At 33.8% G+C, this 13,659-nt stretch overlaps 1 protein-coding gene across 7 annotated transcripts in view; it reads right to left on the minus strand.

The window, feature by feature from the left end:
- Positions 1 to 2,224: 2,224 nt before the first annotated feature.
- pde4d (phosphodiesterase 4D, cAMP-specific) overlaps positions 2,225 to 13,659 on the minus strand; it is a 368,823-nt gene continuing 357,388 nt past the window's right edge. For all 7 annotated transcript variants that reach the window (XM_088629738.1, XM_088629736.1, XM_088629737.1 and 4 more), the window contains 6 exons: positions 13,151 to 13,315; positions 10,793 to 10,892; positions 7,355 to 7,509; positions 6,907 to 7,029; positions 6,357 to 6,539; positions 2,225 to 5,712 (listed from right to left, as the gene is read on the minus strand). In XM_088629738.1, coding sequence (XP_088485864.1) covers positions 5,245 to 5,712; positions 6,357 to 6,539; positions 6,907 to 7,029; positions 7,355 to 7,509; positions 10,793 to 10,892; positions 13,151 to 13,315 — 1,194 coding nt within the window. In that variant the 3' untranslated portion in view covers positions 2,225 to 5,244. The remainder of the gene's footprint in view (positions 5,713 to 6,356; positions 6,540 to 6,906; positions 7,030 to 7,354; positions 7,510 to 10,792; positions 10,893 to 13,150; positions 13,316 to 13,659) is intronic.

The raw sequence follows: 13,659 nt of genomic DNA on the forward strand, positions 1-13,659 counted from the left end.
ATGAAAAGTCGTGGTAGTTCTTTTCTCTACTTTTTTGTTGCTCCCACATATCCATTGAAATAATGTATACCTGAAGCACTAACCATTTTCCAGCATTTATATCTGTCAGGACAGTGTTAGCCTCTTAACCAAAGTTCCAGATGCCTGCATCTGTACAAGGGTTTCAGTATGGTTACAACACCCTCAAGTTAGACTTGCATCATGATGGCAAACATTTTTTATCATTTCAAAGTATTTCACATGTGCAGGTAAGTACTTCTCAATATCCTCTTAATCCAACTATTTGTTTTCACAGCAGTGATACCTTTTTTAAAAAACTAACATACTATATTGATAACATAGGACTTACAGCAATAATGCAGTAGACTGCAATACAAACTACAGCCCTACCAGTCGATTTAAAAAACATTGAGCATCAAAATCAAAATGCACTCCAACAAACTATATAGCATAAGAAACTAGATAACCTCTGTTTGAAAAAGGAGTACTTCAAATCCCAATTCAGCAATTTTTTATCTTATCTAAGACAATTTCTGTGGTGACGCAGAATATAAAATGTGCTACTGTATATTCAAAGTCCATATACGTGTACAGCTAATTTGCCTTTTTTTTACAAAAATGTAATTGCAAAAGCAAATACATGCAGAAGTATAAGAAATCCATCATCCAAAGAAATATCAGAATTATTTATTTCAAACCAAAAATAACATACAGTACCTGAAAATCAAAATAGGAAGACTAGAGAAATAGAGGTCCTCATACTAAATTCAGACTGTGCACCTTTAGGGAAGGGTTATAGGTGTTCAAAGTGAATGCCAATTTTTATTTGCTTTCCTTTGTCAATCACATGAAGATCAAACAGACTTTTATTACTTTCTAATTTCTTGGACTCTTAGAAAGGCTCTTTTTTTGTAGTCAGTAAATAGTCTTCAGCATTGCCCGTAGCTCAGTAAAATTAATGGAACTTTTATGCTTTTCAGAGTTTTTGGAACGGTAAGAAAACCATGTCAGGACCTGCCTTTATAAAACCTCATACAGCCTATTTTTGTCTTTTTTAAATCAGACTTGGATTTTTATCCTACAGTAAGTAGTAGATATATTGGACAAGGCATGGAAAAAATGGCTACCTGCATGTGAAAAAACAACCTTGGAAGTAAGAAACTTAAATGGATTTGTTTATTTTTGTTATTTATATGTTTCTCAAAAAGTGAGAAAGTGTGTTTTGAGTAAGACATAAAAAATCAACTGTTTCAGATTTGGTGCCCATATGTTTACCTTCAATTCAAGCCTTGAAGCAGACCTGTATTGTCTGTACATTCCAAGATAATTCGAGCAGCTACAGTATGATAGAACCAGATTTGTCACCTTACAGTATATAAATTAAGGCCAATACACATTTAATATAGAAATTCAACTATACAATTTTTCTTAATTTTGGCAAGTGTGGTGGTATAAATTAACAAAGGAGTTATGGTTTTGTGGAAAATTCATCCGCAATTACCTTGTTTCCTGAAAAGAAGTTAAAATTGACCTTCAAATGTGTCCAATATGTTTCTGGTATATAGCATAGAAAAGTCAGCAGGATACAGTTGCCAATATGATTTTCATCAGCAATCCAAAGATTCCTTTTCAGGTTCAGATGTGCTGATCAGAATAATCTTTTAGTTCAATGAGTTACCAATTACAGAGTTGAAGTATTGGAAAGCTTTCTGTGGTGCTGTATGTATTTGCGACACATTATATCCACAGTCAGGGACAGTGTTACAGCATAATCACAATATATGCCATTGTAGCAGCTTGTATTGTATAATAAACTGGAAATTAAAAATGTAACTTGGTTATCAATTCCAAATATTTGTTTTTCCTATCTTTCAATGCGGTCACATTCAATTGTCACAGCAACATGGAGCCGATCCTAGAAGCATAGGGTGCAAATGCACAACAATACCCTCCGCATGACATCAGTTCATCGCAGGGTATACTGTACACAGGGCAAATTAGGTGGAAAAAATCACAAAAAGACACTTGAAGCTTCAAGGACTGCCTTCTGTAGTCCTTGGAGCTGTTAGATGCCAGCACAATCTGCCTGACCACCTATATCCACCATGTCACCCATGTATTGTTATACACTTTGCAATAAAGATAGCATATTATTAATCAGCACTATTAGTAACTATTTTATTAAAGACGGTATTGAGCCCAGAAAGACAAAAAGAAATATAGGCAGAATCAACCCATGCTTTTATTTAATCTGTTGCATATAAAAGGTTTTTTAAAATATTTTTTTGTTTTTATTTTACTGAAGGGTCAGAGCATGATCTACAGTGCTATCCAATAGACTGTAAGAGACAATGAATCCAATAAAAGTATTGTCTTGTGAAACGTCCAGACAAGTTGGCATTCTAAAGACACAAACCCATAGAAAAAATAATAGTTGTTCTGGAGCCTTTGAAATTACAGTTTGTGTATCCCTTTTAAACCATTTAAAAAACAAAATGAAAAAAAAACAAAAGCTACCGATTCCTTTGGGCCAGGGCTGCTAGAATCTACAGTATGTGTGTCAAAAGGAGGCTCTGTTGAGAAACAAGAAGGAAAAGACATACTCCTCCCACTACACAAGCACATTTCCTCTAAGCTGGACTAAGGTAGATTACATATATTGTACCTGAACTCTTATCTTGACAAAGTTTGTAACAGCATGAAATTAAAATACACTTCCACAGTTATACTGACCTATGTCTCCAAGTATATACTTGAATTTTATAGTATTGCATTCATCTGTGTTGTATACTGCATCTTATATGGATTTTTACATGTTCATTTTCAATAACACCAATAATATTTCATTTGGTGACGACTCAACCTAAACAATAATACAATGGTAAAAAATAATGGGTTTTAGTTTAACACAGCTTATTTAACCTTTGCACACAGGCAGTTTAGGGATAAAAATGTCCAGCCTAGTCACAAAGACATCCTAATGCAGCAGAAAAGAGGAACATATATACAAAGACAAAAATAAAAACTTTGTTTAAAGTTAAGGCACAGCCCTGGGGCCAAAGACTTGCGGCTTTTTTTTTCATTGTTTGGCTTTCCCCGGTTCTCCATAAACAAGCTCTAAGGTGACGTAATACAGAAGATAATCTTTACATTGAATAAGTATATATAATATTCATTCTCTCAACAAGAGTTTCCAAATACAGCAACACCATCCCAACAAGGGATGATATAATATGAATTGATAATTTACAATTAACATTATAATATTTACAGCACAATAAATACATGGTTGTAAACAGAGACAAACATGAAACTCTATTACAAGTAAGGTCATCCGGTGAGGAAAAAAGGCATGGCACAAAATAAAATAATTAAATAATGCATTTAAACTATCCTCTTTTCAGCGAGCACTCTGTAAAAGCTGGATTCATTCAAGTTTGTTTCATTAACAAAAAAATGTTCTACCTAAATATTCTCATGATAAACAACGAAAAGTATCTAGGTGTCTGACAGAGTAACTTGCAAGCTATAATGTGCTGCTGTGAATGCTACAGTTAATGAGCTACAGTACCGTATTATATTATTAATATGGTGAAATAGCAACATGAAATACAGAAAAAGCCACTTAATTGTATTATGTCATAAAGCATTACGCAGTTTCATTGTGGTGCACAGTTTTGGCAAGAAAAAGTGAAAGTCTTCAGTGCATGTATTAAGCTATGACTCCTATATGCAGTAGATTGTCTGATAATGGGTGCTTTTTTCAAAGAAAAAATAGACAAAAACAATCCAGGTTAAGCAAATGTGTTGGGTTTCATGTTTTTTTTTTCTTCCTTTTTTAATAAAATAAATTTGATACAAATTAATTCTTTAATGTTTTTTGTAATTATGTATTTTTTATTTAATCTACTATATATAATTTGGCAGCACAATAAATCATTTATGATATAAAATGCATTAGATTTGTAAAGGACTTATATGAATTACCTTTTTGGTCTTTTACAGTTTTCTAAGTATTATATACTGTAAGTATAAGTATTTTATTAAACTAGTAGGAAATTATGGATTGCTATTGTGCTGAACCATACACTTGATAATTCCCCCTAATCAAGTCTAATGTGATGACCAGTGTATAATTCATATACAGTAGCTTTTTTGTGTCACAGATTCTGCTATAATTTTGACAAAAGCAAGTGTAGTGTGGTTATACACATAATAAGATGAATGGTAATTACATTTGGGTATACTGTAAGTGGGAACGCAGTACACCTATACAAATATTTTAATTCTTTTTCAAGAACAATGTGGACTTACTGAAGATTAAAAGATTAATTGTAAAATTAAAAACAAATATATTATGAAATGTTTATAAAACTTGTCAATCCAATTCTTTATGTAAAAAATGTTTGCACACAAGATCAATATTAAAATGGCATACTTGTATCAGAGCTGCTTGTGATGACATGGAGTGCTTCAAATCCACACAGGCTACTCACGTGTTCACTGCTAAGAGCTGCGTAGCAAACTTGCAAGTTACTTTTTGGAGAAAAAGAAAAAATAATATAGCAATGGCCGATAAAACTTTTAAAATATTCTTTAAATATAATATCTCCATATGTTCTTATAATAAAAGTAAAATCTACAAAAGATCTCCATTTTTACATACAATACAAAAACTCAAGAGGTCAAAACAGCACATTAGCTGTATGTTTTTTTTTTTCAGTCAGGTTTCAAGGAAGACTTGAAATTTAGAAAAGTGTCTTGTTTAATTCACACTGCACATTTCACATAGCCTTTTAATTTCTTCCAAGAAAAAGTCGCAGTAGGATGCCATACAGGATACAGTTGAACGCTTTCCTTGGATATAATAGCTATATAAAATAGAACCAAAAAAAAAATCTTCATCTTTAGGTCTGTCAGACAAGGTAAAATCCAGGAACACCATCCTTCTGTTTGGGAAAAGAGAGGGGGCAAGGGAAAGAATTCACTGTGATTTCAAAACCTTTGACCCCGTAGGCTAAATGTCAGCCACTGATGTGCCATTCCTATAAAGTTGAAAAATCTGACCTAATATTCCTGAGTGCAAAATTGTAGGACTATCAGCAGTCTCAGACATAGTCTGTCCAGGCAGAAGGGAGTGAGGAGTGGCCAAGGTTGTGATGTGCAACATGTGCGCTTTGGAACTTTTACTTTATTATTATTTATTATTATGGATATTACTATAATTTAATGCTGTCCACACTGTTATGTGTCGGCAGGCTGGTCTTCTTCTACCACGACACAGGGCTCAACAGAGACCCCATCTTCCTCTTCCTCCTCTTCCGCTTGCTCGTCCAGGGGGATTTCTGTGGACTCAGAGTCCTGAGTGCAAAGGGTTTTGGAGTCACTGCAGCTGTTCTCCTCTTCCTCTTCCTCTTCCTCTTCCTCTTCCTCCTCCTCCTCCTCCTCCTCCTCCTCCGCTTGGCTGCCACTGTCTTTCTCCGTGTCGGACTCGCCATCCTCCTCCAGTGTCAGCTCGAACTGGAACTTGTCCGCTGTGCCCTGCTGCCCCTCCTCGGGGTCGCCCGGGGCAGGTGAAGGGCTCTGAGGAATTGTGCTCTGGTACCACTCTCGATTGTCCTCTAGCGTGTCCAGGATGTCCTGTGCATCAGGATGGACCAGGTCTGCCCACGTTTCCCACAGTGGATGGACAATGTAATCAATAAATCCAACCTGCAAGCAAGAGAGAATGAGGAAGACCTGGTCAGTATCTCTTGAAATGGTTTCCTATATTAGAATGTCTGAAAACCAAATTGCACCTTAAAAACCATGGCAGAGAGGGAGTCCAATGGACACAAGAAAGGTAACAAATGAAGGTAAGACATTGGACCTTTCTAGTTGATTAGTTGCTAACTAAACCACACAAACATTAGCAAACACATGCTGTACACACCAAGCTTTTCAATCATTTTTATTTTCTTTCTCTTCTTGCTCTGAGTAGGGTTAAATCCACTCAAGCACTTTTTTTTAACAATTTAAATGATTAATAATAAATTATTTGTGCAATCCATGTAGATACCATTGTCCTTTAAATTCTTAATATTAGAATTGACCACAGAAAGGGCATTTTTTTTAATGTTGCAGTAACTTAAAGATAGTTACACAAGACTAACTCTGAATAAAAAAAGCACTTAAACAGAAACAAAACAAAAACTGTTGTGACTGCACAAATTGGTTTGTTATTTTCTTTTGTTTCATTAATGCTAACAATAACAAAGGAGCACTTGTGTCTATACCAAACTACCATATCTTAAAAACTACAGAAATTAACTGATAGATTAATTACCTGTTCCTATGGAGAAAGGAATGGTGCTTACCTGTGACTTTTCTACTGATGCATTGTGCTTGTCACACATGGGACTGATCTCCATGCCTCTTTCCCTCTCCCGGTCTCCTTGGCTGAAAAACTCCTCCATGATACGGTCTGTCCACTGTCGGTACAGCTGCAGGGGTTTTGTGGGATTGCTCAGATCTGCACAGTGGACCATGTTTTGTAAAACCTATGTATGCAATAAAAAGTAAAACCATTTCACAAAAGGAATGCAGTAGCAATCTGAAAAGCAATTGGTGACATTGACATGTGTAGACAAATACTCTGTGAAAGGTCTCAACCTGATTAAAACAAATGTGGATGACCCTACAGTATATCTCACAATGCAATATTTCAAGAAGAAACCACTCAGAAAAAATAAGAAAATAGCAAGGGCTACGCTTACAGTTGCTAGTCATTATTCATTCTCATGAACATCATTTTGAACATGCTTAATTAGTTTTCTTTCATTTGTGTTTAAAAAACCTAAGTGTAGAAAACTGGACTTACAGAATCAAGTCCCGGGTTATGTATGACAAAGAACAAAAATGTCCTACCTGTATTCTGTCTGAATAGTTATCCAAGAGGAGAACTCCAGAGCTGGTTACTTTTTTTGTTTCTACCATTGTTTTTAAGTCTGCTAGAAGGTTCATGTGTTTGGACATATCAGTGGCAAGAACCTAGAAAACAAAACAATCAAAGTGCTGTCAGGAATATAATGAGAAATTCTGCATGGTAAACAACAGAGCAAGTGCATATACTGTACATGTACTCTATATACTGTACAGTAGACTGTATCATATAGTACAGTATGTATCAGTCACATATTTTTTTCAATTTTTATATTATCCATTAAACATTTAACTTGATAATATTTCATTTGAATATTTTTATACTGAGCATATAATAATAATAATAATAATAATAATAATAATAATAATAATAATAATAATAATACCTACTGTAGATAGCTAACACATCATTCACAGAACTGCAGGTACTTACAATGTCAATCACCATCTTTCTTAATGATTGTCTCTGTTTTTTGGTCAGATTTTGGAAAATGTCACAGTTTTCTTCCTGCAGCAGCTTGAAACCCACAGCCAAATGATGATTCTCCAGAACAGAAGAGTCATTGTACATCAAGGCAAGCTCAGAGTCTGGAAACAAGCAAAGATTCAAATAAGATCCACATGGCAATGCAGTCAGTTAAACGAAAGTTACATTATTATTACCACCATTCCATACAAAATACTCTCGGACCAGAGCAGTTCTAATGTTTTCCAGGTTAGAAATAAATGTGTTCTACTTTACTTTAATCTACGTTCACTGTAAAGGGACTTGGTGAGGATGTGACAACGTTGAGGACATGGTGAATGTCTTATGCCTCTGAAAACATTATGATTTTCTCTTTTATAACAAAAACAGTGCTAATTTCAATTTGCTTTCATGTACTCTAAGATTAAGGGTTTTTAAAGAAAAGATGGATGTAATGAAGATAATGATCCATTAACAAAATGCTACTAATGCCCATGAATCACTCTGGAAAAGCATTTTTTGGGGGTATTTTAAGGATAATGACTGCCCACTACAGGTGTATTATCAAAGAACCACTGTACCAATGTGCTTAAAAAAACTCTCTTAAAATTTTCTTAAAATAGGAATTTATTCACTCCCTTCCAATTATGTTTCAATATCTAAATTATATATATATATTTCAAAGTTTTATTAAGTGAATATTTTAAATCAAAACCTACAGTAAATGCTCAAACTGAACAATTTTAGAGGTGAAAGAAGTCAAATGCTGGCAAAAAACTGCAAAGAAAAATATTAAAAAACTGAAATATATTTTTGCATAAATATTTACCTTCCTGAGTCAATAATTTCACATGACCATTTCATTGTGAGTTATAAATCACCAAATCACATTGATTCCAAAATTATTTAGTTTATACTGTATCTACAATCTTTACATTTATTCTTCTTAAAACACACAACAACAAAGAAAGTTTCTTTTGACAGTATATACACATTCTAAAGGAAGCAAGCTTGCAACGTTGTGACATTTTTTTGGTATATCATTCAATGTCAACAAATATCAGTTGAGTTAGTTGAGGGTATTGTTGTTTAGGAATTACATTTACAATTTTACAATATATTGTGAAAACTATGTAGAGATGTGCAAAATAGGATGTTCTTGTTTATATAAAGAACATTTTCCTGCTTAAGTTTTTGATTCAGAGACAGGTCTTGCATTCTCTGGCTAACAGCTGTTCTGGTCTTCTAAGATGGCTGACAAGAAACTGCTGCAGTACAGTTAGGTTTGAAGTCACTGAGCATTTTGCTGCCATATGAAGAATGTAAGAATATAAACAAATGAGAAGAGGCCATTTGGCCCATTTAGCTTATTTGAATTTCCAGTTCTGTTTGAATTAGGATCTTAGCCATCTGTTTTATTTTTAAGAAATCCAGGATATGAACTTCCATTCCTTCTGTATTCTTTTTATGCAGGGAACATGCCAGATTCTGCTGCTAGTGCTGTGTTTTAAGTAGATTATATAAGGGGAATTTTGAGAATCCATGAGTTCTTACATCCCTATGGTATAATAGGAGAAACACAATGTATTTCTTAATTGATTTAGTTGTTTCTGGTTTTGACACTTCTCTGATGTTTCACAATGTCATTGTCTGCCAATTGCTGTCTCTGTAGGATACAAATACAGACCTTCAGACTCTTACAGACTCTTATTTCTCATCATTAAACACCATTCTCCACTACCACTGCAGCAACTTTTCACTTTTGTCATAGGGAAGTTCTGATTCTCCTATCCCTATGGCCAGGCAGTAGTCAATCAAGGCCAGACATGTCAATAACTGCAATTTGTGTGTATGTTCTGAATCTGAATATTATACAATACACAGTATTCTTCTTAATGAAAACGACAGTTGTCTGACAAACCTTTACTTTTTCTTACTGGCACAAAAGTCAGCCTTTCATAAATTTAATAATTTGTATATTAAAAAGGAAAATTAACTGTAAAACCTGTTTACAAATCTTAAAATAATTTATCAATTTAATTAAGGAAAACCGCTACTGAATATTATAAGATAACCAAATATTCTGCCCATATTCATCATAATGTACATGAATCTGTGTAACGGTGTTAGCACTGCAGCATAATAGTTTTAGGTTTTTTTTAGACATATTATCCAATTTTACATTTTTTCAGTTTTTTTATTTCTATGTCATAGGGGTATGAATACTTATCTTGGGAACTTCACAGCTCGCATCACATGATCCTATCATGGATCACATCTTCCTCAAACAAAACATTGCTTTTTCAGTTTGGTTTCAGATTTTACTCTTCGGCAATCACTTGATTACCAACTAATAATTGAAATATTTAATCTCTGTAATGCATTTATCACAGAGAACTGGCCCACTTCAGATCATTGGTCTTAGAAGACACTACAGACAAGCATGTGCTTTGCAATGTTTACCTTAGCCTGTGGCTCAAGTGCACTTACTACTGCCTACGCAATCCATATAAATTGATGGATGTCCTTTTGTTTCGAAGCGATGAGTCATCTAATAGCAGGTTACTGCAGGGGTTCCCTTTGGTTCACACAGAGGAATATTAAAGACTGGGGGAATCCACATCCTGACAGTAACACCAATGTTAGCAAATTAATAATGTGGTAAACTGTTATGCTGGTCATCCATGTACACGTTTTCACTAGGGACAACAACATCCAAGAATTGAACAGATTGCAAATGTTTGGAATACTTGGCGAGATAAGTTTGGCTTAACCCATTTGTTTAATAGGTAGCCTCCTGGCCATAGGATGATAGGATGAAGAGGCTCGAACCCCATTCAGAGAGGAGTGAACCACGGTGAGATTTAATAACTTTTACATTAGATTTTATCATGAGACTATATTGTATATGTGTGTAGGATTCAAGAATTATCATTGGTATTACATAAGAAACCTAATAATGTGTATGCCAGGCATTTCATACTGTATCTACTGTACCACGTGATACTTTAAAAAAACATGGATGTTAAATAATATGCCAAAGAATTGAAAAACTGCAATTAATTCAGTTGGACTCCCTTATTTTACTTTAGTTTAGTCTTATTTTCTTTTGATTTTTTCGAGTTCCTTAAGTTAATTCCTAGAAGCCTATTTTGCACAGTCATGAAAGATATATGAATTAGATATAATATACTGTAAGATGGGACAGATTAAGGTATAATTAAGGTACAGTTTAACAGGATGTTTGATATTACATGGATTTTGATCAGATTGGTCTTGGTCTGACCTACAACCCACTGCAGGCAACATGAATTCTCCACATAAGGCTTGAAATTAATTTTAATCAGCGTAAAATATGGGTTAAAGTAAATTTTCCTTTTAATTTTTTTTTAGAAAGATACTCACTTGTATTAATAAGGAACTGGTTGGAAACACCAGGATGGTCTACATCATGGATAGCACTGGCAAAAATGGCAGCAAGAATCTCTAGATCTGTGAACACAGCCTGTAAAAAATAAAAAATGCAGTAGTTAGATTTGGGAAATACAATTCCAGAATAAAAAAAAATAATGCATTTTTTATTTTTAAGAATATTTTTATTGAAACAAGAAACTGTTAAAAATATAATGTTTTTGAGAAGGCTACTGAAAGAGCTTTTTTGGTTATTTAAGACATTCATTGCCCTTCCGTGCACAACACAACTGCTTAACATCTAAAACCCAAATTGTGAATACTAGTGATCTACTAACAGCAAAATGAACATGCCCTTTCATGATTTGTCCCCTGAATAGTTCTGGAAACAAAGAACAAATACAGTAGATCTGTTTGTCCTTCTGTACAGTATATCTATCTGTCATAAGTGTAAATTAGCTAATTAAGAAAACTCAGATTAATAGGAAATTATCTCCTGACACTACCTGTCAGAGATTATGCAGGTCCTGTGCTGGTATTACCTGTCACCTTCATGTTCATAGAAGTCAATCATCCTCAATCAAGATTGTACATTTGTTTGCTTACTGCATTTTAATCTATTCTAAAGTCCATCAATTATGGACATGAATATCAGTAAGTACAGTATGATAAACTCTTTAAATGTTTCTTGCCACTAGATGGCAGAAACTGCCTAAAGGCTTCTAATTCTACCTGTCGCAAGCTTACAGTTGCTTGAAAGGTTTTGACTTTGATTTGAGGTATATGAAACAGAAGTGCAACTCTGTTTAGACAGATTAACTTTCTAGTGTTTTGAAATGGCCACACTGTTAATAAATGTTCACATTGCCATAACCCATAAAACTGCTTGTTCTTAGAAGACACTAACAGTTGCTCTGTGACAATGATCAATATATCACAACGGACATCTGTTTATGATGTAAATCTGTATGTGTATATGGAACAGAAGCGCCAGTCTGTTTAGATACAGTAGATAAGCTTTCTAGCGTTTTGAAATGACCACACTGGTAAATGTTAATAAATGTTCACATTGCCTTTACCCATAGCAACTGCTTGTTCTTAGAAGATACTGATAGGAGATTCTTGACATTTATCTATACTGTATATCACAACAGACATCCGTCATTGTGCGGATATCCTCCCCACTTTTACAAGTGCCACATTGTGGGTATACGAAATGTTTAATTTCCAGCTACAGACTACAGTAAATTAAATAGTCTTGTACTTTATACAATGTAACTTGATGATTCTAAGAATATACTGTAACTACTTTTATTTCACTGAGCGCAAATAAAGCAATCAGCAGAGATTGGCTTTATTTCCAGAACTACAGGTATAAGCCTTTCATCAGGCAAATCACACTATTTTGTCAAACGAAGATTCACTTTAATAGTTTCATTTCAAATGATGTTTGATGTTCCTACTGTATGTAACATTTTATAATACATACATAAAAAATCCCCCAGTTTACTCCATGTTTAAAGTTTTCAGCATTTCAGAATGTTATTTCAGCGTGACAAATTAATCTAGATATTACATTTCTATTCAAGAGTCAGACCGCATTCTACTCCTATTTTATTACGCATTTTAAATTAAAAATGACCTTAAATTAAGGTACTGTATGCTTGAGTGTGTATTGAAAGTTTTTAAACTTATTTGAAGGAAATTTGTCAGGGGAGATCTACAAATAATATATTCTTACAACACCGCTCCTGTGTTATAACTAATAGGAAGGATTTCTGGCAAAAAAACACATTCCTTGTTACATATAACTGTACGTATTTTTTTTTTCTTTCAGTTGTCAGCAATAACTTAAAGGTTTCTAAAAAAATGTTTGAGGTGTCTGTAGAACAAATCTATTACTTTTGTATGGTAGATAGAGTACTGTAGGAGAAATAATTATTGCCTTATTTATTAATAACTGATATTATATTTACTTATATTACTTATATTAAATCAGATTTAAAAGTACATGTACTGTATATGTGGATTTGAAGAGTAAGCATACAAAACACTGGTTAATTTCTAAGCCTGTTACATAAAATTTCAACTTGGAAGACATATTTAAAAAAACGGTTTCTGCCACAACACTGCTTTCTCAACCTGAAAGCCTTAGTTTTTTTATGAATGTCTTGCTGTCATTACTGTGTTTAGAAATAACCCCCCAAAAATAAGTGATCAAGGTCTACTTCAGTAATATACTGTAGCTCTTTCAGAATTCACCCTTCTGAGCATTTCTTTGGTTGGGAATATTGCTTTACAGTGCAACACAATGTTTTTTTTTTATTTCTGATTATAGTTTAGGATCCTTACTTCTAGAGCAGGTGTGGATAGCAGCACATGGGTCGACTGAGCAACATCAGCAGCATGGATGTTGTTGTGATATGCAACATCTCCATGATAATGATCTTCTAAGGTCATCAAGTAGGTTATAAAGGTGTCTAAAGGAATTTTGAATGTTTTTAACAAGTCTCTTTCCTAAAAATTAAAACAAATGACAACAAAAGGGTTAGCAAGAATAACAATAATGCATTTGTAGGTGAAGAGTATTTTTAAATATTTACTGTATGTTTTACTAGATTTCATGCTAATATCAGTTTTAAAATGTCTTTAAGATTTCCATTGTACTGAAAAGTTGTATTGGAACACTAAAAGATATATGTCACATGAGAAACATTCTGGTCAGTCCTTTTTTTCAAACCTTGAGTAACCAATAGGTCAGGATTTTAAAGAGACAATCACATTCCTGTTGACTTTTTACAGATCTCATGGGATAACACTTCTAAAATCAAATCTACAGTCTTATAGTGCTTGTATAATTA

The sequence above is a fragment of the Lepisosteus platostomus genome, chromosome 4, assembly GCF_059453375.1.
Source record: "Lepisosteus platostomus isolate fLepPlt1 chromosome 4, fLepPlt1.hap1, whole genome shotgun sequence".
Taxonomy (NCBI): domain Eukaryota; kingdom Metazoa; phylum Chordata; class Actinopteri; order Semionotiformes; family Lepisosteidae; genus Lepisosteus; species Lepisosteus platostomus.